General features: G+C 32.3%; 1 protein-coding gene across 31 annotated transcripts in view; it reads right to left on the bottom strand.

Moving 5' to 3' along the window:
- LOC148598482 (uncharacterized) overlaps window positions 1–26,824 on the bottom strand; it is a 129,712-nt gene that overhangs the window by 58,441 nt on the left and 44,447 nt on the right. For 28 of the 31 annotated variants that reach the window (XM_088561868.1, XM_088561858.1, XM_088561869.1 and 25 more), the window contains one exon: window positions 19,250–19,894. In XM_088561868.1, the coding sequence (XP_088417994.1) occupies window positions 19,250–19,894 (645 nt within the window). Of the gene's footprint in view, window positions 1–11,381; window positions 11,576–19,249; window positions 19,895–22,688; window positions 22,825–26,824 lie in introns of those variants that run through there. The other 3 variants (XM_088561884.1, XM_088561887.1, XM_088561888.1) reach the window with 3 other exon arrangements.

Here is a 26,824-nt window from a genome sequence, read left to right as displayed (position 1 = left end):
ATGCTGTGGTAAGACTGCAGACCCTCTTTGACAGTTGTGAGTATAGAAGTTAAAAGTTTTAAAGAGTAATCAAGGGAACCAAGGTTATAGCGGTAATCAAAAGAATGTAATCCAGGGACAAAGACCAGACAAAATAGGTTTGGTGGTACATTTTGCAGATCCAGCTATAAAACGTTTGTATGGATTGTTGTGGAGTTTAGGAATCCAGTACATAGACGGTGAATCACAATCATCATCCTTGGTAGAGAGACCAAAAGAGGATAGCGCAGATTTATGGTTTTCCACAATCTCTTCTTTGGAGAGAGTGGTAGCAGTATAGGTCTTATCACTTCTATTATTTTCTATGTCTACCTCTGATAAAAAACATTGGATGTAGAACAAAACAAAAACAATGTTGCTTTGGGCTTTGTCAGCTGGTACGACAACATATTTGTCATGTATAGTAGACAATGTTTTTGCTACATCAGGGTTTCTGAAAACTGATGTAGCCTTGGCACTCATTGACATACTTAAAACTTTCATTCGTTTCAAAATTAAAGACCTCACGGCCTTTAACCACTCTGACAGAGAATCAATGTCTTCTTGTTCTCGTTTTATCCATTTTCTTGCATAATCCTCAACAGCATCCAAAAGAACTTTAAAGTTATAATTCCAATTTATGGAGCATGGTTCACGGTACTTGGGACCTTTAGAAAAGATATTATGCAGAGATTCGTTTTCGATAATGGTTAAATCTCCAGTAACGACATGACCAGAAGGACCATATTTGAATTTAGAGGTTTTGCAAGAACAGTCAGGTGGTTTAGCCTTGAAGTCCTCAATCTCGAGGTTCTGCAATAGTCTTTTATAATTGAATAATTCATTAACATTGTAATTTTCTTTCTAAGTTAATGTAATTCAACATTATATAAATAAAATAAGATTGCTGAAAAAAAAAATGAAAATATTTGGGCGTATGTCCAATCAAAACATTTTCAATAAGATGGCCATTACAGTCATTAGTTCTACGTATTTCATTTAACCTTCAAATGGAAATACTTGGCCATTTCCACTGCATTACAGTATAGCCTTTGATGCAAAAATGAAAAAAAATTCTTGTATTTTTCTAGAATTTGAGAGATTCTCAGAGTAAGGATATATATTATCCAATATTACTATATAAATCAAAAACAGAAACTGAGCAAACAATTAAAGTGTGAACAGAGTAGTTAAGACAAAAATATTTAAACCAGTATAGTTATAAAAGAATAAGATTGGGTCAAAAATCTGTAAGCATCCCAACTATAGTACATAGCAGCTTTTGGAAGAAGAAAGACCAAGTCTTTCTGATTGGGTAGCCCTAAGAATATTACATAAAAGCAGTCCATGGATCTGTACCAAGTGCAGCCTGGATATTAGGTTTTCAAGAATGACACACATAAAAATTTAACTGAAAATATTGTATCAATTATTGATTAAGTTTGTAGAATCATTCACTATTTAAGTAGCACTGCACATAAGAATTGTGCAAAATGTGATTCACGGTCAAAAAGCCTACATATTTTTATTTTTGATACTTTGTTTAAAATGCCATAGTAAACAGGAAATAACATGTGGTTTTTCATATAACCTTTGTTCATAAAAGATAAAAATTATATAGAATGTACTGTAGAATTCAAAATTAAGGGAGATAACTGTAATTGAGCCCAAAATACAATAGAAACTATTGGATTTTCCATGTGGATTATCTCTTGAGAGCTGACAGATCGGAATGAATAATTATACATTTCATCATATAGATCTATAAAACAACTTAATAACAAAAATAAAAATATGTAGCCTTTTTTTAGGTGTATCACATTTTACAGAATTTGCATGATTCTTAAAAATACTGCTACTTAAATGGCAATAATTAGAAATGATAGCCAAGATATCAAACACAAATTACAGCAATTTGATTTATGGCAGAATTATATGAAATGATTATCAATAAGAAAATGAAATGATTGCTCCATTGAAGAGGTAATTATATTAATAACACTGGAGTGTTTGTTAAATTACACTTCAAAAGGAAATTAATTTTTTCCTTAGAGCACCTGTTGAAATTCAAACAAGCTATTATATTGATTGAGAATGTGGGTGTGATTTGATAACATGAAATTAATTTAAAAATAAAACATTAATCACTTTGTTCCCTGATTCAGAAATACTTTAATGCATTTTTTTTTAAACTCTATGAATCAGGTTTGAGAAAAGAATGGACGAAATGACAAAAATTTTAATCATCCTAGATTATTATGGTATTCACTTAAAATGATTATGGAAATCACATAACAATGATTCTGGTAATCACATAACAATGATTCTGGTAATCACATAACAATGACTCTGGTAATCACATAACAATGATTCTGGTAATCACATAACAATGACTATGTTTAGTGCTTCATTATGATTATGATATTCACTTGATTGTTACAGAAACATTCTAACACAGAGACCTCTAACCTTTGTTTTGTCTTTTGTCTTTTTTTTTTTTTTTACAATTTTGAGTTTTGTTTTATTCTTTTCTGATAGTGCTCACCTAAATTATCTGAAAAAATCAAACACCATCAACCATACAAATTTACCTATTAAATAGTTTAAAAGAAACCTCTATTTATTACTAGTAATCCTCAGTGTTTTAGCAACAATCAAGCACTACAAACTGTCCATAGTTTGAACTTTATGTGACATACTGACCAAATTACAGAGTAATCTCTCTTTATAAGTCATAACATCTATCACTTCAAAGACGGTTTCATTAGACATTCATATAATAATACAAGCTGTTTACCATTGTTATTAATAATATCATTAAATTTCAATATTAGTTGATAGAGATATGAAACATTTTATTAAGCTTGGATCAAGGTAAGTTATAGTGACAGTATAAATCTTTATGAAAATATAAAATTCCAATTCCTGCTTGGATAAATCGTAAATAAACTTTGATAGACACTGCTGAAGTTATTATACACACCATAAATAATCTTTGATAGACAACGCTGAAGTTATTATTCACAACCTTATTAATAGAAACCTTATTGAGTTGGTGAAAGAGTAATCAAGGGAACCAAGGTTATAGCGGTAATCAAAAGAATGTAATCAAGGGACAAAGACCAGACATGGAAAACAGACATACACAAAGAACAAAAAGTAACTAAAATCATACATACAAAGTAACAAAAGCAAATGAGCAACTCGGACTCCACTAAAAACTGTGAGCATGGACAAGGTGCACTGGTAGGGTAAGCTTTAGATGAAGATCAATTATACATTGTGCGTTTTGTTTTGGCAGGTTAGTCTTTTTGTTAAAAAATTATGGCACAATCATTTCATTGTTGCTAGCTAAGGGTTTAATTACCTTATAATCACACTGAGTTTGATTGATTGTTTGTGGTTTTACATCCTATGGCATGTAGACCCTATAATGTATTTCTAATATGCTTGCTTTATGTACCAGTAGCCTGCAGGTTAGCATGTCATCCAACACAGTCACATTATTCTGACCCAGCCCAAACCAGAGATACTTTTATCTCTATATGCTAATTGCAGTGAGTTTTTGGTGTGACACAGTCAGAGATGGAACCAATAATATCCAATACTCAAGGCAAGCATGCTACAACAGGACCACTAAGGCAGTTCATAATGAAATTGAAAGACTTTTCATCTTCATTTAGTGAAAAAATCGGGGAATTTCTTAAGACAATCCAGAACAAAGTTAAATACGACTATGACAAGATAATTGTATACAAATATGTAGTAAATTTCAATATAAATTGTTCATAAACAATAACAAACAAAGGTCACAGGTGCTCTTATGTTGCACAATTACAATCATTCCCTTCACCTTTGATTTCTTTAATAGGTGACCTTTGACCTGCAGCCTATATATAAGCTATTTTACCAAAGACACAAAACCTATTGTTTGATAATAAGTAAATAAAGTTTCTATAATTATTTGTACTTAGATACTTCTAGAAAGTAAAATTAACTTTATCTGACAGGTCTATTTAAAAAAGACAATGGGATTTGTTACCAAATTCTTCCATGACTAAACATTGCAATGCAATCTTTTACTTACACATGATTAAATATAAATAATTCCATGTAAATATCAACATACTGATCAAACTGAAAAAAGTTCTGTATTGTTTTAATATATGGGACCAGGTTTGAACTAATAACAGGACTATAACACAACAGATCATTTCAATAGACTAATCTAGTCTCACTAAACAACAAATACATTTTCTAAAAATTGGGTAAGGGGAACAACCCTCATCCTGTAGATTTACTTGTATTGAATGAAAAAAAAGGTGAACAAGTAAGAATGTTGAATGGGAGTTCAAGAAAAAATATTACATTTGTAAGAGTAATCAAGGGAACCAAGATTATAGTGGCAATCAAAAAAACACAGACCAGACATGGAAAACAGACATACAAAACAAAGAACATAAAGTAACTAAAATTATACATACAAAGTAACAAAAGCAAATGAGGAACTCAGACTCCACTAAAAACTGGAAGCATGAACCAGGTGCTCCAGTAGGGTAAGCGTCCTCTGCTTTTCTAGAAATACCCGCCGAGTCGCTCATAAAAAAGTCAAGTGTGTGGTAGATGAAAGAGAAAAGGAAAACTATGACACATTGAACAAATCTGTTTTCATGGCAAAGATGGATACACCGTAACTATCCAAGAGTTAAAAAATTTGCTAATATTGTTTTCATGTTAAAGTCATTTGCATGTTTAGCCCTGATTGATTGTTTCGACAAGTAATTTATTAGCAGAAAGAGACTAAATGATCCTAGCTGCGAAACGTAGCTCTAACTATTTTTTTTTGTATTTTCTTAATGATCTAGATCACAAAATCAAAAAAAAAAAAGATCCAGAGCTACGATTTCGCAGCTAAAATGACCCCTGACATTGAAGTTGATTTTAAAAACAAGGAAAATCAATAATCATCAATTTTATTGCAACAAAACATAGTTAAATCCATTCAAGTATTTTTAAGCTGTCGACAGACCAGCAGACACTAACAAATCAGGCAAATAAACATCCTATTACAGAAAAAAACTGAGCAAAAATATTTCAACAAAAAATACTCCATGAACTTGAACTCAAACTAGAGCAAAACAAAGCAATAGAAATGTCAGGCTAGAGTATTTGTTTTTCACTTAAGAACTTAACTCTTTAAATACAGTTTCAATACAAAACAACTGAAAAAACAAAGATGCCATCAACCTCACAACATTTCGTCAAACATACAAGTATTGAGTAGGTAAACAATGCAATATAAGGTTAATTATTGAACTTATTTTAAACGTTTTGAGTTCAGATGAATTACATATGTTTTGAAACTTTCAAAATATTATTAATCATATGAATAAACAAAGCCTTGTCAATGATTGTCGTAGATTTTCTTCGTGTCATTCATGGACGTAAGTCATATTGTAGGTTTGTCTTATGACGTTAGTTCAGCTAATAGATGTCAGCTTGTGGAGCTATGTCTTAATTAAAGGTCAACATAATGTCCTTTCTCAGGCCACTGCCATGATACTTATATGTACATGTATGTATTTTGATTGGCAATTTCCAATGAAATTTGTTAAAAAAATGTAATATGAAACTAAAACTCCATATAAGGTCGCCCTATGGATGAAATAACCTCAGTTTTGAAGAATATTACATTTCAAAACATTTACTGTCAGATTTTAAGGAATATTGTTTCTCCATCAAATAAGTACAAGTATGCATAGAAATTAATACTAATCTTTTTTATTGAAAAAAAAAAATAACCCTATGGCTAAACACACACAAATAGCATAAATTAGTACCCAAAAATGCTGAGTCAGAGCTAATAAAATAATATGAGTCTGCATGGTCTTAGTTTAATTTACTCATTACAGATCAGCTAAATTGCATCTTTTATATCTGTATTTTTCAGAGAACAATTTTCTCCTAAATTTGTTATTTCTAATACCACATATTTGCATGTTAACGTAAATAACGACATTTAATTTACATGAAAACCAAATATTTTTCACATAAAATTACACAAAAAAAAGCAACATGTCTCTAAATCTAAAATATTATGTTTTTTAAAGCACAAAAAAAACTGCCAACAACTATACAAATGGAAGAAGAAATGGGACCTAGAATTATTCATGTTGAGTTTTACCATACTTTCTTATCTCAATGAAATGCAGAAATTTCACATTCGAATGCCATCATAAAATATTATGACTACAAACACCTCCTGCAAAGCTCAATGATATCAAAATCATGTAAATTAGAGAAGTTCAAACGTTAATACAATCTACTAGATTTACTTTTAATCCATGAAAATCCAGTTTTATGAACTTATCCAGTATATAACAATTTTCCAAGATTTATTGGTGTTGGAAGCTGTTGATAATTCTTGTTGGTTTAACAGTTACAGCCAATTTTGCAATACATTTGAAATAATGACATGTAATTCAGTTTATTTATGACTAGACATTGAGTGCCTTTGGGTGAAATGTTGTAGAGAATTTGCTGTAATGTAAACAGATTTGATGGTTTGAAATAATGACACAGCATTTTAAATAGCAGTCTTTATGGATAAAATAGGAGGTGAAACATTTTGCTATTTAATCACTTTCATTGCTAATTTAGAATGTTACAAACCACTTAATCAAATACAGTTTGTCATTTTGTTGTTGTCCTATTGAGATAAAATTATGAAGATATAAACAAGTGATTTGTAAAACTAACCTCTAATAAGAGAGTTACGCCAGCACGGCTAAGGAGTAATGAAAGGTCAGTTGGATAACTTAGATCGAGGAAAACTTTGACTAATCCCCTTAGTCATGACGGCATGATTAACCCTGTTAGTAGGGGTAATTTCATTGACATATTTTATTTTTTTTACTTTTTTTTCTTAAATCCGAAATAGTCCAAATTCAAAGAATACCTCGTCTATATATATAACACTTTGCAAAAGTTATTTTTCTTGAATTTGGTTTATTTAACTGGACGATGTCAATGTACTTTTTTTCTCCAATATACAGATATGTATATAGAAAGGGCTACATAAATATATAGTGTATGGAAATAAAAAAAAAGCATTGTTCATATGGTGTGTTTTTCTGCACACGGTATCACCATTACAATCGACAGTGCCTGCATGAATTTTATATGGATTGGTACCTAAAACCTTAGAAACTTGCAAAGAAAAATTAGGTACTGAATTTCAAGCCATGTTAAACAGATATGGGCTTATAACAAAATCTATTACAAAATAAATTAACAAGTATTTTCTCTTTTCCAAACTAAACAAGAAATTAAAAAGACAAGATCATTTAAATGAAGGATTAATTTTGATCTTTAATGTCAACCCAGAAACCGACCCTCACAAAACAAAACTGGATTATAATGTATTGAAAACTGTTTTCCTGCTTTTGTCAACTAACTGGAACTGACTGGTATATGAATGGTGTATACTGTTCTGATGGGTCCTATCGCGGATACATAATGCATGATTAAACAAATAAAAATGAAAAAATACAAACAATAGATCCTTTTGTGCAACTTGTGAGATAGTCGATGAGCATGCATATGTGTGGGCATGCTCAATATACAGTTCCACAAGGAAAATTCTTTTGTTTTACTTGAGCCCTACCTCACTCAAATGTATATTAAGCATGCTCACCAACTTAACACAAAAAGGGCTTATTTTTGAAGTTTGTACCATAAAAACTGCCTAAATAGAATATGTCATTCTATCAAATTGGTAGATAAATATTGCTTAATAAAACCTACAACTAAAATAAGAGTAACTATGTTCCACATAACATCTTTGCACTCTTAAAATGCCTACATATTTCAAACACCATTGTTAATTAGCCCATTTTTATATTTTTGTGGTTTTTAAGTAAACAATACCTCACCTTTGCCCTCACACCATATTTACTTAGAACATCATTATTTGCAGATTCACAAAGAATGATGCAATTTTGCAAATATTGAATTTACATTAAATGATTTTTAAACACTCTTGGTAAATATCAGGATATTAGGTCAATTTATTCCATGACAAGACTATTGAATTCTACTCACAAATATATACAAATTTTACAGTTTGTTTACTTCCATGTAAATTAAATTTATATGTATTGTTGTAAAATCGACATAAATCCCTGGGCATGTAGACTCAAATGTATTAAAATGCTTAAAAATAGCAACAAATATTGCTTTTAAAAAGGCATTCGCCAATTACCAAGGACAAAATTATTCCCTAATGATAGTGTTGAATATTTCTCTCTACAGAAGAATATATCATTTAAGACAGCATGCTCTCTTGCAAGGCCTTTTGACACTCATGTTTTAAATGGGTTTTGAATAATGACAGTTAAACCCATGTCATTATCTGGGTAAGACATTCTTGTAACCCAGTGCATAGGGCTAGATAATTTAAGTACCAGCCCATATAAAATTCCGACACTGTCTATAGTAGAGGTGATTCATTCAGACACTGTCTATAGTAGAGGTGATTCATTCAGAGACTGTCTATAGTAGAGGTGATTCATTCAGACACTGTCTATAGTAGAGGTGATTCATTCAGACACTGTCTATAGTAGAGGTGATTCATTCAGACACTGTCTATAGTAGAGGTGATTCATTCAGACACTGTCTATAGTTGAGGTGATTAATTCAGACACCATCTATAGTAGAGGTGATTCATTCAGACACCGTCTATATCAAAGGTGAATCATTCAGACACTGTCTATAGTAGAGGTGATTCATTCAGACACTGTCTATACTAAAGGTGATTCATTCAGACACTGTCTATAGTAGAGGTGATTCATTCAGACACTTCTATAGCAGAGGTGATTTATTCAGACACTGTCTATACTAAAGGTGATTCATTCAGACACTGTCTATAATAAAGGTGATTCATTCAGACACTGCCTATAGTAAAGGTGATTCATTCAGACACTGCCTATAGTAAAGGTGATTTATTCAGACACTGTCTATAGTAGAGGTGATTCATGGTGCAGAAACACCAACAATACAAACAATGCTGTTTTGGTCTACAGATGCTATATTTTTACGTAGCAATAATCTTTTCTGCATTTAGATATGCGTTTTTGAGGAAACCATACATTCATTTCCCACTAAAATCAACCAAATCAAAGCAATTCAAGAATGGTAACTCTTCCAAAGTGCATATTTCATATTCAATCTATATAATTTTCATCTGTAAAGTGCAACAACCGTATGACAAACTAAGACTGTTTATTTGGTCTGTAACTGTTTCTAAATTTAACAAACAGAAGAGAACTTGGAGGGTTTTTTGACATGCATGAATATAACAAGAATAGATATGGTGTATATGTCAAAAAGAGACAACAACCCCATCAGGATGAAAATGTCAGCTTAAGGCCACCACTGGTCTTCAATGAATGACGAGGAAACCCTCACACCACAGGGGCAGTCTGATAAGACCACGGGCTTGCCTTTGTTGGCAATAAGCACAAGGGCTTCCAACTTGTCCTAACAATAAGACTAGCATTCATTCCAGTAGTCAATATTAAGTCAGAATCTTATTATACGTAACACTCCATCATAGGGAGACCCTGAAAACCTCAAGTAATTAATCAACAAATCACTTCAACATTCTACCAGAAACTATCTATATGAGTATGACAATACCAACAAAACTGTCTATATGAGTATGACAATGTCAACAAAACTGTCTATATGAATATGACAAAATCAACAAAACTGAGTCAAAATGCATGTCTATTTGTATATATATAACATCCCTGAGATTCCAAAATGACCTGAGAACTAGTGCAGGAGGGTTATTGGGTGGAGGATTTAATTAGAAAAAAGCCATATCATATTCTAAAAAAAAATGTTTTTCAAAATCTAAGCATTTCGCCAACAATCATGTCAACGCAACATTAGGTGTGTGACAACTGATTTTCTCTTGGCCGATATCCATCTTGGACTGATATGGATATCAGCCCTCTAAGATGTTATGGATTCAGCTTATGACAAAATGCTGAAAACATATATCAAAATATGATAAAAGTTGATATCATGGTTCTTTCATAGAAAAAAGACAGAATTTCAACATGAATTTTCCAAATGTATTTGGTACTCCACCCAAATTAATTATCAAAAAACACCCATCAAAATTAAGTAGTACAGGTACTTGACGATAGCCTTATCAATCCTACAGGTCTTTCACTACTATTCCTCAATTTGACACCCATGACATTCTGAAGTCCATATAGGCCTTACGTCATAATGTGTAAAGAAATGATGATAACTCTATTTAAACAAGATATCAAATACAGTAAGCTGTACTTGCCCTTGAATCAAGAAAGGGGAATTTTTAAATTTATGATAGTTCATTTAGTTCTACCTTATACTCTTACATGATTACACTTGCAGTTTTGCAGGTGATCCAATGACTATAGCTAAGATGAGCTGATGGTTAGGACAGCATATATAAAAAAATTGCCCTAACCTCATGAGAATGTGTAAAAACCCCAAAAGTATAGTGTCCTAGAACTTTCATTTCTGGTTCAACCATTTGCAAATGAAATAAAGCCCAGAGAAAATCGCAGTAGTAACACTTTCCTGATGCTTTCCGTTGTGGGAAAGTTAATTTCCATAACAATCTTTCCTCTTGTTCAAAATTCAAGAGCAAATATGCATTTTCAATTTGTCTATTTTATTGTAGATTTTATATCACTGTGCTGTTTGTACTGGCTGAAGACTTCTGGTCCAGTGCAATTTAAATTATGTATTAATATCGAGAATTGAAAAATTAAAGTTAAGAATTTTGATCATTCCATTTAATGTCATAAGCTGATGTTTTTAGTCTTAATCTTTTCAAGTTTGACCTAAATTGTGAACAACTTAATATAGCATATTCCAACTTTTCAAATTTCAAAGCTCATTTACCAATCGGTGATGTTACTGTGAGCATATGAAATAAAATGAAGAAAGCACCTTAGTTGCTCTTAACAACCCCCATCCTGTCCTAAAGTTGCTATTGACAACCTTCATTCTGTCGTAACGCTCCTTTTATACAGTCAGATATCAAGATAGACAATATATGGCAGAGTTATGGGCCTTTATTAGCATTGTTTCAATTAAGTATAAATCACATAATTTTTTTATCATCTTCAATATCAGAAATTTATCTTTCATATCAAATTGAACTGTTTATTCCATTTACATATTTTTTTCTGGAAAATTGAAGAATTTAAAATTTCATTGAAAAAGCAAAAATATTACAAATTGCATGTAAATTCAACAATTTAAACCATAAATCTCAAAAGTTGGAAAATCTGTCCTACCTTGTTTTAACTTTTATACAATTTATCAGTCTAACAATTGTCCAATTACCATAATTTAGCAGTAATATTGTATATAATGTATATATCGTTCTTTACTTATATTCCTCTGAGAAAATATTGATCAGTCCCATTAAATTACAAAAACTTTCACTACAATGTAACACTTTCTTATTTTAAAATTTAAAGTTCAGAGTTCGTCCAACGTGGATCGATTTCAGTTTTCTAATGAACCATATCTAGAGTTACCTATATACCCAATAATGTTTTGATATCCGAAATTAAATCGTCAAAGGGCTTTTGTCACCCCCACAACAGGGGTATGGGCTTCAATACCCCAAAATATTTAATAATGTAGTAACAATATAGTCACCAATCTTCTATAAATAGACAGAAATTTCTACCGTCTTTCTGTTATTGTTTGCAAGGTGTTATCGTAAAAATTCAGTACACCCAAAATTCAATAGATTCTTATCTAACTTTCCTTGTGTTGATTTTCTTAAGCGCTGCTATGTATACCCCACGTTGAAATAAATATTAAGAAATCCAGTTGGCAATATATTGAATAAAAGAGAATCAAACTTTTGAATACAATGGGAAAGTGACTATGTAAATATTGTCACTACTTAACTGAGCAAATAACTGCTATATCAAAATTATAATGGAAATGTAAAAATTTTGAAAATTGCAGGTTAATTTCATTAAGATACTACAAATCAAATTAAAGGCCTCCATTTCATTATGTACTGGGGAAAACAATCTTTCAGAATAAAACAGAGTGAGTTCAATGGGTTGGGGTCCATGTGTGCAGAATCATAAAATTTAAATTTATACAAAAGTTGGAGAACAGTCATCTGTTTGTGATGTCATGAATTCACCAAACACTTCTGAACTTAACATAATTTTAAACAAACTTTGTAGTGGATATAAAATTTGCAGTCAGTATACAAGTTGGTTAAGTTCCAAAATCATATTAGAATATGAATTTGAAGGACCCAAACAATGATAAACTATGTCATTAACACACACTTGATGCACATTTTGCAATACGATACAGGACTGGTAGAATTCTCTTTATATCCAGTAAATTCTAAGAAAATTCATCCACATTAAGCTAAAACAATGTTCCAAATACCATTTATTACACCAAGTCAATGAAAAACGAAGACATTGTAAACAAATATACACATTTTTTCATGCAAAAATAATTAAATAGATTACTCTGAATTCAACAGTATTGCTTGAAACTTAACACTTAAGTAAAAAGTTTATGAATGGCGACATGAATAAAATTAGACCCCTAATTTCAGATACTCAGATTATTTCATATGGCACCTAGGCATGTTAAATCTCAAATACCGTATAGCGAGTTATTTTGGTGGGTGTACAATTTTGTGATTTTTAGGCAACAAAGTATATAAAAAAAAAAATTGGCATTCCTTATTTAGGCGGATGCTGAGTGATGAACAAAGTATTTAAGCCCAGGGTAAATATTTTGCGGAATTTATTTTGGCATTTCAATACAGACTGCTAAAATAAGACAAAACAAGAACCCCACAAAAAATTACCTGTTGTATGGTATTTATATACATTTAATCACCTGGTTCCATTTGAATTTGTAAATTTTTACATTACAAATGCCAAGTTAAAGGTCACAACTCTGTAAACCAAATACCTGTGAAAACCAAAGGTGGTCTTATGAGAGGATGGAAATCTGAATTATATTCTTGGAATCATACAAACCATTACCTAGAAAATGTCACAAAGAAATATAAAAGATATGAATCCTAATGCAGACTCTCCAATGAAACAGTGAAACCATTAAGTACTGAACCCCAATTAAACCAGAAACCAGTATGTATTAAAACCATGAATAAACAATACACCTCTCTAAAGCAGACATCTTCTAATGACCCTTAAAACTGATTTTAAACCATTGTAAACCTGTATAAACCACACACCTGCCTAATCTAAATATAACTTTCAGTCCAAAACAGTTTGGTTTAAACAGGGTTACTGTACAATCATCCAAAATCTCTGTCCACACTGCCAAACAGGGATACTGTACAATCATCCATAATATCTTTCCACACTACCAAACAAGACCTTGAAAAACTTCATAAAACTACATTCAAAACAAATTTATCTTCTCATTTCCTTTAAAAATAAGAACCAAATTTTTACAAAATCCCAAACCAATTCTATAATCCATTTTAACAGAAATGTTATCATTCATGTCAAAAACTCAGCCAAGCAACCTATATGTTTTTAAACAATAAAGTTTATCTTTGAGTGAAATCTTTTTAATAATGAAAGTTTAAAATGAATTAGATAATACCCTAAAACCCTGAGATTAACAGAATAAATAGTCATAATATAAACAAAGTAATCTCTGACAAATAACAACAATAATTTGGGTAATATATAAATCTGAAAGTTCATGGTGCCATTAAGAGATGTAGTAGTAAGGTATTTGTTGTCATCCAAGCCTGAATTCTTTGGGAAATTAGCACACCTATATAAGTGTCAAAATATCAAATGGCTAGTTACAGAGAAAATTGTCACAAAAAGTGAAATAGACAAAAGTAAAACAGTATACAAGTAATATATATCTAAGAGAGTGCAGTTTGTTAACCTGAGAAAATTGTTGTCACCCCAAGGTGTAGCTGAGGGTGACAATGCATTTTCAAGGGGTAACACACTCTCTATCAGCGTCTTAGCTATATCTTATGTATTTTATTATACTGAATGTTACATTGTGAGTCATATGGAACTGTAACCCTCAACTGTGGATCACACCTCTTCATGTGACCTTTACCTAATGTATTGGTGGTGGACCTTTTCTCTGATCACAAATATATATATATTTTTTCTGTTTTGAGTTTTCTTGAATATAGTTATTTAATCCAACTGTTACCATTGGTTTTAACAACGACAAAAAAAGAGAAACAAAACAAAAACAAAAACAAAAAAGGTCAAGAAAGCAGGTATAATGGACATGTAACAATAATGACATACATTCTCATTTGAACACTTTCTTTTCCACTTACAGCCTCAGTTACTTTTTTAACCTCACAATACAATTAGGAAAGTTTGGCTACAGATTCATAGTAGACTTGGCATCATTATTCAAAAAAAATAAATATGTCTACTAATCGAGCTTTTATCAATTATCATATATGATATGGACGAGCATATTAATTCCAATTCAAATACAAAACTGTCTAAGATTGAACTGGTACCTAATTTTTGCTGGAACCAGTTTAGTTTTTCACGAGAGGGTAATAGACAAAAAAACTATCATCCTCTGAGCGATGTGATAGAGCAGAATATTACCCTCCTTTTAAACCCATCAAAATCCAGCAAATTGACATGAAGTGTAATAATATACCATATACTCCTTTGAAGGGGGATAATGGTGTTTCCTGATCTACATTATATGGTAAGATAAAAATTAACAAAATGATATATTTATGACATGATGAATACTCTCATTATAAAAAGAGACTTTAAAAATGACTGACAAGTTATTAAAAATCTTGTCAAACCAGTGCAACAATATCCTGATAGAAAACAATAAGTGTCAGAAACTTTAAATTACAAACAACTTGAGAAATCCAATTTTAATCCCAAATGTTTCAGATCTACTCAGTCATCTTGAGCATTAGGGTTGGCTGGTACAGTGAAAATAAATTATAGATATGTTCCTATATATATGGATCTATTGCTCATTTAAAAGAGTTTCTGTATTTTGCAATAAATAACAAAGATTTCCTATAAGACCATTATATCTACTACCATTGGTATTTTGCTTGTAAAGTACATAATACAATAATACTACAACTGAATCACTGAAATTCTTGTAGAGACAAACAAAATTGAGAACAGATTTCATGCTACAAAAATATTTTCCATTGGAAGGAAATAGTATGTTGGATCCACCCCTATGATTCCATGCCTCTGTCTTGTATATACATGTAGTAGATAATTTGTATACTAGTAAACGTCTTGGAATTTGATTGGCTAGTAGCACATCTCTACTAATCCCATATACCAGGTGTAACTAACGATTTCCCACTGGAAATTAACATGATATTAAGCACGAACACAACATTTCAAATATAAAAGTCTTTGGTCCATAATCCAAAAACATTAATAGCAAAACGTAGACACCATTGTGATGAAATCCACTGTAGGCCTCACTGTAGTAAAAATGTGGTGTACTTCAGCCACCCAAGTCTACAGGGACTTATGGTACTTCAATGTACACAAAAACAAACAACTTGATCTGTATGTATCTATCTGTCTAAATTTAACCCCTGTTGGACTTTATATTTGTTTCTGTTTCAACAGGTGTTAATTTTACAAACGTTCAAAATACATTTAGTACTTTCAAAATTATCTGGTTTAGACAAGATCTTGTTGAGACAGGGTATTGTTTAGACAGGGTTTTGTTAAGACAGATTTCACCATATGTATATACAAAACTAAAATAGACACACCATGCTATAAATCAGATAGAACAATCAAGGCTCAAATTACACTAAAAATATCATGAAAGTCATTGAACTGGAGATAATGAGAATAAAAACAAAAGCTAATGACCTTCACCTTGTCAAACATGAAGTCTATGTACTATCTAGTTACTGGTAGTAATTGATAGGGTGGGAACAATACATCAAAAGGAACATTCACTATTGGAAAAAAACCCTACATATTTGGACAGTAGGTTCCCTTCTATTGTTAGTATAACTTGACCTTCCACAAATACAGTGAAACCTGTCTAAACTGAACCTTGAAAAATAAAAAAAAACTGCCTAAACCAGACACTTTTAAAAGTTCCTTTATATCAATTTTTAAAAGTAAAAGTATTTTGAATCTTAGTAATCACACACTTGTCTAAACCAACACAGTTTCATCACCAAAAAGGGGTTTGGTTAAGACAGGCTTCATTGTACTAATTAAAATATAATGCTGTTCCACATGTAAGGATGTATTCAGCATATCAGAAGTTGGTGGTTTTTATTTGATATCCTTTTCAGTATGTTGACAGAATAAAAAAATACAGAATTTTTGCAATTAGTTAAGTTATAGTTATCTCCCATGCTAGTTTATCTTTACATGACAAAGAAAGATAACTCAATCCATTCAATATAATTAAGACTGCGTTTTTAGACACCAACAAAACAATTTGAATTTCTGTCAACAAATCTGCACAAAATTGCTAAACTAATTCAGCCTTACTTACACATACATACTTTACTGATCTTAATAATTTTTTTTATAATAGCACAGTATAGCACTGAATGTAGAGCAGATCAAAAGATAATATTAGCCTGGGATAAAAACCAAGATCAGGAGTTTGATTGATATTAACTGTTCCAGTAGTCAGACCCATCAACTATTCATTCTTTAATACATGATTGATAATTGATTGTTTTGGTTTGCCTGAATCATTTTCCTCTAATGAACAAGTGATAAAGTATGTGTAAAAAAATTAGAAAAATCAGAAAACCCATCTTCTGACAATATAATTTTATTCAAGGATGATTTCTTTGTTTGAAAAGACCATTATCTGATCCTGTGTCACTCAATTTGTTCAGAATTCCTTCAATAGCATGTTAGAAAAATAAGGTTTTAGAAAGAATTATCTGACCTTGAAATGTTCATTTTCAGTGAATTTCAATGAAATTATAACTCAATTTACCAAAATGAAATCGTGTCTTTTTTTCACAGATTCTGACAATTCTGAATATCGAAATGGTGGTTTGTTTTCCATACCATGTTTCAAACACTGCCTGACTCTTACAGAGACTAACACTTAAAAATGATGATGGAGACATAATATATGGCTACCTAAACAAATGGAACTTTTACTTACATGTATAACCAAGTCTCTAGCTCAAAACTCTTCAATCAAATTAGACATAAACCATTTAACTTGACATATTCAAACTTACTTAACTTTGACAAATTATTCCAATATGCCCAAGAAAATGGTGCCAGTTTGACTGATGTTGGTCTTGTTGCGTGTGCCATATTGAATAGAACTAAACCCTCAATAAAATGATAGCTTTACGCCGAAAGAACTGTTGAAATACTTCAAATTCAATAAATGTCTAATTTTATGAATAATGAATTATATTATTGAAAAATCAATTGTTTTCTGGAATATCAGTATCATATTTCTAAAATGACTTTTAAAAATTCCTGCTTAGAAAAGTATTTGCAATCAATTTAAATGATCTGTCACACATTGTTTTTATCTACTAGCAAAAAAACCTATTTTTATGACAAATATTTTATGGATAGTTCATAGATTAAATGCAATCTTCAAGAAATGTTTTTTAAACAACTTCTTGAGTGTAACCTGTTCAAAAATTAGGAACATTCCGTATAATTTAACTTCTAATGAATGACAGCCCAAATATTAATAACTGATTTGTAATCAAATCATTATTTTGTTTGGAATCATTTGGACGATTCGAAATTTTCAAAAATATCAACTTTTACTACAATTTAGAATACAACATTTTAGCTGAGAGGCAACCTCAATTTTAAACTTTCTTAAACACTGCAAGTTTTTGTATTGAAAGGATTCATTGACAGATATATGTATAATCTGCTCCATCAGTTATAATGTAAAAAATGTGAATTTATAGGACTGTGCAAATTTTCAGTATGAAGTTTCTTTACTTTCAAAATAGAATTTAGGCTTAATATTACATATAAAAATATCATACTTGACTTCTTACCTAAACCTAGTTCACATCAAAGCCTTAAATCAGAGGAACAGAAAACCCAATATCACATTGGAAACTTATTGTATGCATAGAAAATATTTACAGAAGTTCAGTATAATATGAGCACTGATGCAGTACATTTCAAACTCAATGTATACAAAGAAATACAGATGTTCTTCACAATGGAAGGTACCAGCCACATTTTAAACTTACTGTGTACATGGAAAAGCAGGGATTTTACACTTTGGGAGCAATGAGCAACATTCTAGACCTCTGTGTACTTGGGAATACAGAGATTCTGCACAATAGGAGCCATAGGGTACAATCTAAACTTACTGTGCACATGGATGAACAAAGGTTCTACACAAATGGAGCCATGTCAGCCATATTCAAGACTGTATACAAGAATTAACACAGATTCTACCTTATGGGTCCTTTGAGCAACCATTTACACTTACCATTTACATGGACAACAAAGGTTCTACACAACAGAAGCTATGAAACACAATCTAAAAACTCACTGTGTACATGTAAGAACAGGGTTCTAGGCTACGAGTTTTGAGCCATACACTAGATTTACTGTGTACATGGAAGAACAGGGTTCTAGGCTATGAGAGCTTTGAGCCTACGCTAGACTTACTGTGAACATAGAACAACAGGGTTCTAGGCTATGAGAGCTTTGAGCCGTACTCTAGACTTACTGTGAACATGGAACAACAGGGTTCTAGGCTATGAGAGCTTTGAGCCGTACTCTAGACTTACTGTGAACATGGAACAACAGGGTTCTAGGCTATGAGAGCTTTGAGCCGTACTCTAGACTTACTGTGAACATAGAACAACAGGGTTCTAGGCTATGAGAGCTTTGAGCCGTAATCTAGACTTACTGTGAACATGGAACAACAGGGTTCTAGGCTATGAGAGCTTTGAGCCGTACTCTAGACTTACTGTGAACATGGAACAACAGGGTTCTAGGCTATGAGAGCTTTGAGCCGTACTCTAGACTTACTGTGAACATGGAACAACAGGGTTCTAGGCTATGAGAGCTTTGAGCCGTACTCTAGACTTACTGTGAACATGGAACAACAGGGTTCTAGGCTATGAGAGCTTTGAGCCGTACTCTAGACTTACTGTGTACATGGAAGAACAGAGGTTCCTGAGGTAGATCATCAAACCATTGGAATCTAGGGGTAGCAAACAATGGTCCACAATCACTAGGCCAGAATGGTCCATCTTGGTCTCTCTCCACACCATACCGATCCTTATATTTACCATTCTTCTCACTTAAATTATTTCCATGTCCATTCAAATTGGCAAGAAATCCATGTTTAGTGTAAAATTGTCTTTGAATTTGAGTAAGTGAGGGATATTTGTCAAAACTTTGGCGCAAGTCTTTGACACCCTCGGAAAGACTAGTAAGGCCGAAGACATTGGGAAAGTCACCTTGATTAGATCGTGATAACTGATCCTGGAAGACATAATCAACAGGCGGTGTTGGCTGTATGTAATTCATTCTCATTAACCTTTGAACTTGTCTTTTAGCTTGTAAAGCATGCCATTTCCGTGATTTTAAAACATCACGATTAGCTCCTGCCAATCCAAACACAATATGAGAATTAAGTTCGTTCAAAGTTTGACTAGATTTACGATCCTGTCTATTGTTCTCAGCTTTCTTGGCACGCTCAAGGGGTGGAGTCTCTAAAGCTTCCCGCACTCTCTGTTCTAACTCTTGCTCCATCTGTCGTCTTATTGATTCCCTCCATGATGGTGATGGATCTGAAAATAAAACAACAGAATTTCATGCTGCAATGTAGTCTAAAATGTTATATCTATACATAACCATGGACATTGCAATATTATATTTTATTTTATCCATGTAAATTAGGAAATTGCAATGATTATTTCATCACAAACATTGTGACTGGGTTATAATTGCAATAAACCAAATATTGCTACATTGAATATATTGTATAGGGTGCTAATTTTTGCATATTTTAGGGGTCTATCTTAACGGCAAAAATTTCATGAAATATTAACCTCTAGGCTAAAGTATTTTGTTCACCTCTAATCATCCACCAAAATAAGCAACACCAGAATTTTCTTGTATATTTTTTTGCCTAAAAATCTTCAAATTTTACAATTGGTAAAGTAGCCCTTCATACCAAACAACAAAAAATTAGAATGCCACTTTTATTGATATAAGTGACACAATCTCATTGATAAACAGTTCACATGATTTAACTGAGACATTTATACTACCTGTGAAAGAAACCCTTGGAGACATGTACATGACAAAACAAAAATACTGTGAAAGTACTATCATTCATGGGGTACCAATTTAAGTAGTTATCATGGGTAGGCTCAACCACAGAATCAAGTTTCCTATGAAAAGGATATTTCCATTGATGTCTACACCAAAAACCTCACAACCATGAATACAAGAATACACAAAACTTGTGCTTCTTTCCTAATCCATGAAAATTAGTATCCACAAATTGAAGTACAATGTACTTTCATAGTAGTTTATCAGAATTTCCCAAAGTGTCAGACATATTTCAAAATAGTGGTTTTGTTTGACTGGTAGTGTTTTTTTGACTGTCTGAAGTACAAAACATTTTGGTTGCTTGAGAAATTTCACTTTTCTCTCAAAGTTTGGATGATTGCAAAAAATTACAAACTACAAACATAATTTTTGTTAATGTTGGTAGTTTATCTGGTTGAATCACTATCTCTATGAGATTTACTTTACAGTCCTTTTTTTCAATGAAATATTGGTCTTTATGTTTTAGATCGTTTTGATCTCTAAATTTTATATGCTTATTTAATTTCTTTTTCCCTATATGTTTGCATATCAGTTGGATGAAAAAAAAATCAGCAATACGTCAGCATCCTGCTGTATATTTCTGTTGAACCTGTCTAGACTGAACCCCTTCTGGACTGATAGATTTGTTCAGTTTTATATTGTCAGTCTCTGTAAGAATCAGGCAGTGGGTGAAACATGCTATGAAAAACCCACCATTTTAATAGTTTAAAAATCAATATCAAAATCAAGGAAAAGAGACAAGATTTTCCATACCATTTTGGTAAACTGAGTTATAATAACATTGAAATGCACTGAAAAAAAGAACTAGGTCAGATAACTCTGTCAAAAACCTCATTTCTCTAACATTCTATTGAAAAAAAATTCCGAGGAAGATCAAATAATGGTATTTTCAAATAGAGAAAACATCTTTAAGTGAAATGACATCATCAGGTTGGCGGGGTTTTGACATGCATGTTTCTGATATTTCACATTTTGCCCGATTCTTACAAAAACTTACACATTAGGCATATGTTTATTTTACACAATTTCAAAAATTTTAGAAATTGACATGAAGGTACTAGACTTGTATTAAAGAATATATAAAAAAAGTTAATTGATTGCATGTATCCCTCTGATATCAAATCTACTAATTATTACGGGAGAAAAATTACTAGTGGTGTTTATCCGAGAGGTTAATTACATAGAATTTCTGTGCCATATATATATATATATAATAAAGAGGAACAGACAGAATAACTTTACAATAAAGCCCTCATAATTGGGCTGTCCATGCGAGACTCGTACGAGTAGTCAAGGACGTTAAAAACCCACTCAGTTAGTTAGAAATTAGTAGTGGTGTTATCAGTGGTAAATTACATAGAATTTCTGTGTCATATATACATTGTATATAATTGTAGCAAATCTATGAAGGTACTTCATATGATGTTTGTTTTACACAGGTGACTGGTTTATTCATGGTTCTGTGAAAACAGGATTTCCTGTATTACTAATAGACAAAAAAATGGGTCAAGGACAGTCATGACCGAAATTTCATTAAACAGGAAGATGTCTGACTGGTCTGACATCAGATCCCATGATATGGGACCCATACCTGATGCTGGATACTGAATATCAAGAGGCTACAATTAGTAGTTGCTGAGAAAAGTGTAATAAAAGTAATTTCCCACCCGCACGCATACCCAACTGACATTCAACATACTGCAAACCGATTTTCACTATGAAATTCAACCAAAAATGGAAATGGGACAAGCAACATATACCCCAGCATATAACTTATATACCAGTACAAATTGTAAATTTTTTCAGAGATCACCAAAAGGTCAAATAGAGTAAACACACTTTTCAGTAAAAAAATCTATGGTAACAGAACGATGACATTTCTTCAAAATCAAACTTAAATTAATGATCAACTTCTGGTGACAGTAGAAAGGCATACATCTGCAGTGGCTTGTATTGTCCAAGGACATGTAATACTGCATTCATGCCATGACAGTTACAATTATTTTGGATTGAAGTTCATTTTTACAATTGCTTTGTATGTATGATTTTAGTTACTTTATGTTCTTTGTTGTGTATGTCTGGTTTTGTCCCTGGATTACATTCTTTTGATTACCGCTATAACCTTGGTTCCCTTGATTACTCTTTTATAGTTCAGAAAGAACAGAACTTCATCATAAAACAACTCTGCCAAAAACTTTTTCCCCAAATTCAAACGTTTTTAGAAAACAAAAAACAATCTTCTCTTACCTTAAAAACTTTACTTCTAAATCCTTACGTAAATTTAACGACCAACAAAAAAAACTTCAGTAATTTTATCTAAGGACCACACAGATAATTTCTCAATTGAAGAAGATTACATCATTGTAATTGTCAATGCCTTTCCCCAATGTCATCTATCATATAATGTCGATAAATCTATAGGTTTAATAACAATCCACCTAGCAAAAATTACGAAAATTGGAATTAACGATTTTCATATTAACACGTAACAATAAAATGTCAAAACATATTAATGAATGTGATTTAATCTATATTTAATCTTGTTTTACGAAGCCATAGTCTTATTGATTGCTGTAATTATCAAAAGCTACTTAAAAACTTTACCCAGTTAGTGGTCAAGGAGAACTGGGAGGGGAGTTAACTCATGCATTGTGTCAATGGTCATTGTTTAGTCTGAATGATTAATAAATGATTGAATTCATTGATTGAAATTATAACCTTAAACCGATTACTAGTTAATTAAAGTAGTGGTCATGTTCAGTTAGAAATCAGTTGTACAGGTGGACACCGTCATTTTAAGCAATATATTTCTTTTCTAATTTTTCAAACTTTGCTAAAAGTTTTCTAAAAAATCAAATGAGATTTTCTTCCCATATCATTGAATAGAAAAAAAAAATCTTTTTATGCCTTATCAACAGTGTGTTTATCAGACATTAAAGATGCAGAGAAAAGAAAGATAACTCAATTTCAGATCATGTATTTTTTGAAATTTTTCAAATATATGGAAATCTTTACAAAAAAAAAAAAAAAACAACAAACTTTATTTTCTATAAAACTTTAACATAGATATAGTTAGTATATGCATCATACAGCTTTTTTAAATAAAGAGGAAAGAACAATAAAAAGATAATTCATCAATTCCTGAATCATATGATTTCCAATACCAGCATTAAGTGCATTCAATTAACCAAGTATATGCAGCCCTGCTATGTGAATCAAGTACATTTTACATGTGAATAAGGCATAATTAGACCCATCTACATAGTTAGATGTCTACCAATGATCAGACCCCACACAAAATTTTTTTTTAAATTGGATATATATAGGTACTGGTGATAATTTGCCAAATTATTTGCAGACCTATCATTTATAATTACAATTTCCAGTGACTCAGACTTTTTTTAATTGTGAAAACAGAATTTTTTTCCTTTGCCCAAATCTATTTTTCATTTTTTTTGCCTCATTCTCAAATAGCAACTGCACACATTAAGTAGTTTTTCTTACAGTGATGACAGAAATACATGTAGTACAAATTGATAACCTTCCTCAATAAAAAAAGAAGGTACAATTTAAATCCATTCTTTCTAAGCAATGCACCTGCAACACAGCAATGTATATCATGCATGCTTATCATCATACAGCAATGTAACAGCTTCGAGGGTATAATTATCAGTATGTATCCCTTATATCAATAACAAAAATTCTTCCCCGCAAAGAAAGGAATCAAATGTAATTTGTCAATGACAAAATTTTGAGTGTTCTAAAAAAAATACATCAGAGCCTAAGGTTGATTAATAGCAATGAAATCTCACACTTATTGTTAGAAAAGATACCACAATGTAAATTGTGATATAATGCCGGGTGATAAAAAGTGTAAGAGTCTTATAAAATAAAAGAATTCATTTGTGAAGACATAGTATTGTTTACATCGTCTGCCTATGGGTTACATTCCAGAAATAATAAAAGGAACTTGAACAAGTGGTTTTCTGAAGACCATCTGTTTAAAAACTATTTCATATTTATATGTATATAAGTTTTCCATATTATTCACACTGATTCTTCAATTTGGTAGAAGAAGAAATTGGCCAGAGAGTAGATCTCACTGTTTTTAAGACTGAAGCAATTCTCACGAATTACTGCTCACCAGAATTTGAATTACTCCTCAAAGAAAATCGTTGTGTGATAGATCATTTTTGAGTCTATTAATATCAGCATTCTAGCATTGAAACATTATTTCTTAAATTTTGGGCATGAACTTGTTTTAAAGGAGAGGACAAAAAATTGTTTGTCAAGAACTATTTCTTAGCAAAACCTATACTCCGTGACTGGTGTATATTTCAGAACAAAAAAGTTTATTTTATAAACATCTGATGAAGCGATAATTTTTAATACTTCCACATTAATGAAAAAGAACAGTAAATAGTAAATGAAGAGATCCATTGATGCTACATGTACAAATCTATTTTCAGGAATTTTTCAAGAGGAAAGAAAACAAATGACCAATCAAACAGTTTATGGAGGTCACAAATGACCAATCAAACAGTTTACAGAGGTCACAAATTGTCTCAGGTACAAAACAGAGGCAGCATTTAAACCAAGGCCATATAGAGCTTACTTACATTTGTATCTCACGAATTCATTAAACCAAGGCCGTATAGAGCTTACTTACATTTGTATCTCACGAATTCATTAAACCAAGGCCGTATAGAGCTTACTTACATTTGTATCTCACGAATTCATTAAACCAAGGCCGTATAGAGCTTACTTACATTCGCATCTCACGAATTCATTAAACCAGGGCCGTATAGAGCTTACTTACATTCGCATCTCACGAATTCATTAAACCAGGGCCGTATAGAGCTTACTTGCATTCGCATCTCACGAATTCATTAAACCAGGGCCGTATAGAGCTTACTTGCATTCGCATCTCACGAATTCATTAAACCAGGGCCGTATAGAGCTTACTTGCATTCGCATCTCACGAATTCATTAAACCAGGGCCGTATAGAGCTTACTTGCATTCGCATCTCACGAATTCATTAAACCAGGGCCGTATAGAGCTTACTTGCATTCGCATCTCACGAATTCATTAAACCAGGGCCGTATAGAGCTTACTTGCATTCGCATCTCACGAATTCATTAAACCAGGGCCGTATAGAGCTTACTTGCATTCGCATCTCACGAATTCATTAAACCAGGGCCGTATAGAGCTTACTTGCATTCGCATCTCACGAATTCATTAAACCAGGGCCGTATAGAGCTTACTTGCATTCGCATCTCACGAATTCATTAAACCAGGGCCGTATAGAGCTTACTTACATTCGCATCTCACGAATTCATTAAACCAGGGCCGTATAGAGCTTACTTACATTCGCATCTCACGAATTCATTAAACCAGGGCCGTATAGAGCTTACTTACATTCGCATCTCACGAATTCATTAAACCAGGGCCGTATAGAGCTTACTTACATTCGCATCTCACGAATTCATTAAACCAGGGCCGTATAGAGCTTACTTACATTCGCATCTCACGAATTCATTAAACCAGGGCCGTATAGAGCTTACTTACATTCGCATCTCACGAATTCATTAAACCAGGGCCGTATAGAGCTTACTTACATTCGCATCTCACGAATTCATTAAACCAGGGCCGTATAGAGCTTACTTACATTCGCATCTCACGAATTCATTAAACCAGGGCCGTATAGAGCTTACTTACATTCGCATCTCACGAATTCATTAAACCAGGGCCGTATAGAGCTTACTTACATTCGCATCTCACGAATTCATTAAACCAGGGCCGTATAGAGCTTACTTACATTCGCATCTCACGAATTCATTAAACCAGGGCCGTATAGAGCTTACTTACATTCGCATCTCACGAATTCATTAAACCAGGGCCGTATAGAGCTTACTTACATTCGCATCTCACGAATTCATTAAACCAGGGCCGTATAGAGCTTACTTACATTCGCATCTCACGAATTCATTAAACCAGGGCCGTATAGAGCTTACTTACATTCGCATCTCACGAATTCATTAAACCAGGGCCGTATAGAGCTTACTTACATTCGCATCTCACGAATTCATTAAACCAGGGCCGTATAGAGCTTACTTACATTCGCATCTCACGAATTCATTAAACCAGGGCCGTATAGAGCTTACTTACATTTGCATCTCACGAATTCATTAAACCAGGGCCGTATAGAGCTTACTTACATTCGCATCTCACGAATTCATTAAACCAGGGCCGTATAGAGCTTACTTACATTCGCATCTCACGAATTCATTAAACCAGGGCCGTATAGAGCTTACTTACATTCGCATCTCACGAATTCATTAAACCAGGGCCGTATAGAGCTTACTTACATTCGCATCTCACG

This window comes from Perna viridis, chromosome 14 (genome assembly GCF_037379345.1).
Source record: "Perna viridis isolate PV_CMFRI_1.1 ecotype Kerala chromosome 14, ASM3737934v1, whole genome shotgun sequence".
In the NCBI taxonomy this organism is placed as follows: Eukaryota; Metazoa; Mollusca; class Bivalvia; order Mytilida; family Mytilidae; genus Perna; species Perna viridis.
The sequence above is the reverse complement of the archived record's forward strand: the minus strand, read 5'-3'. Positions and strand labels throughout refer to the sequence as shown.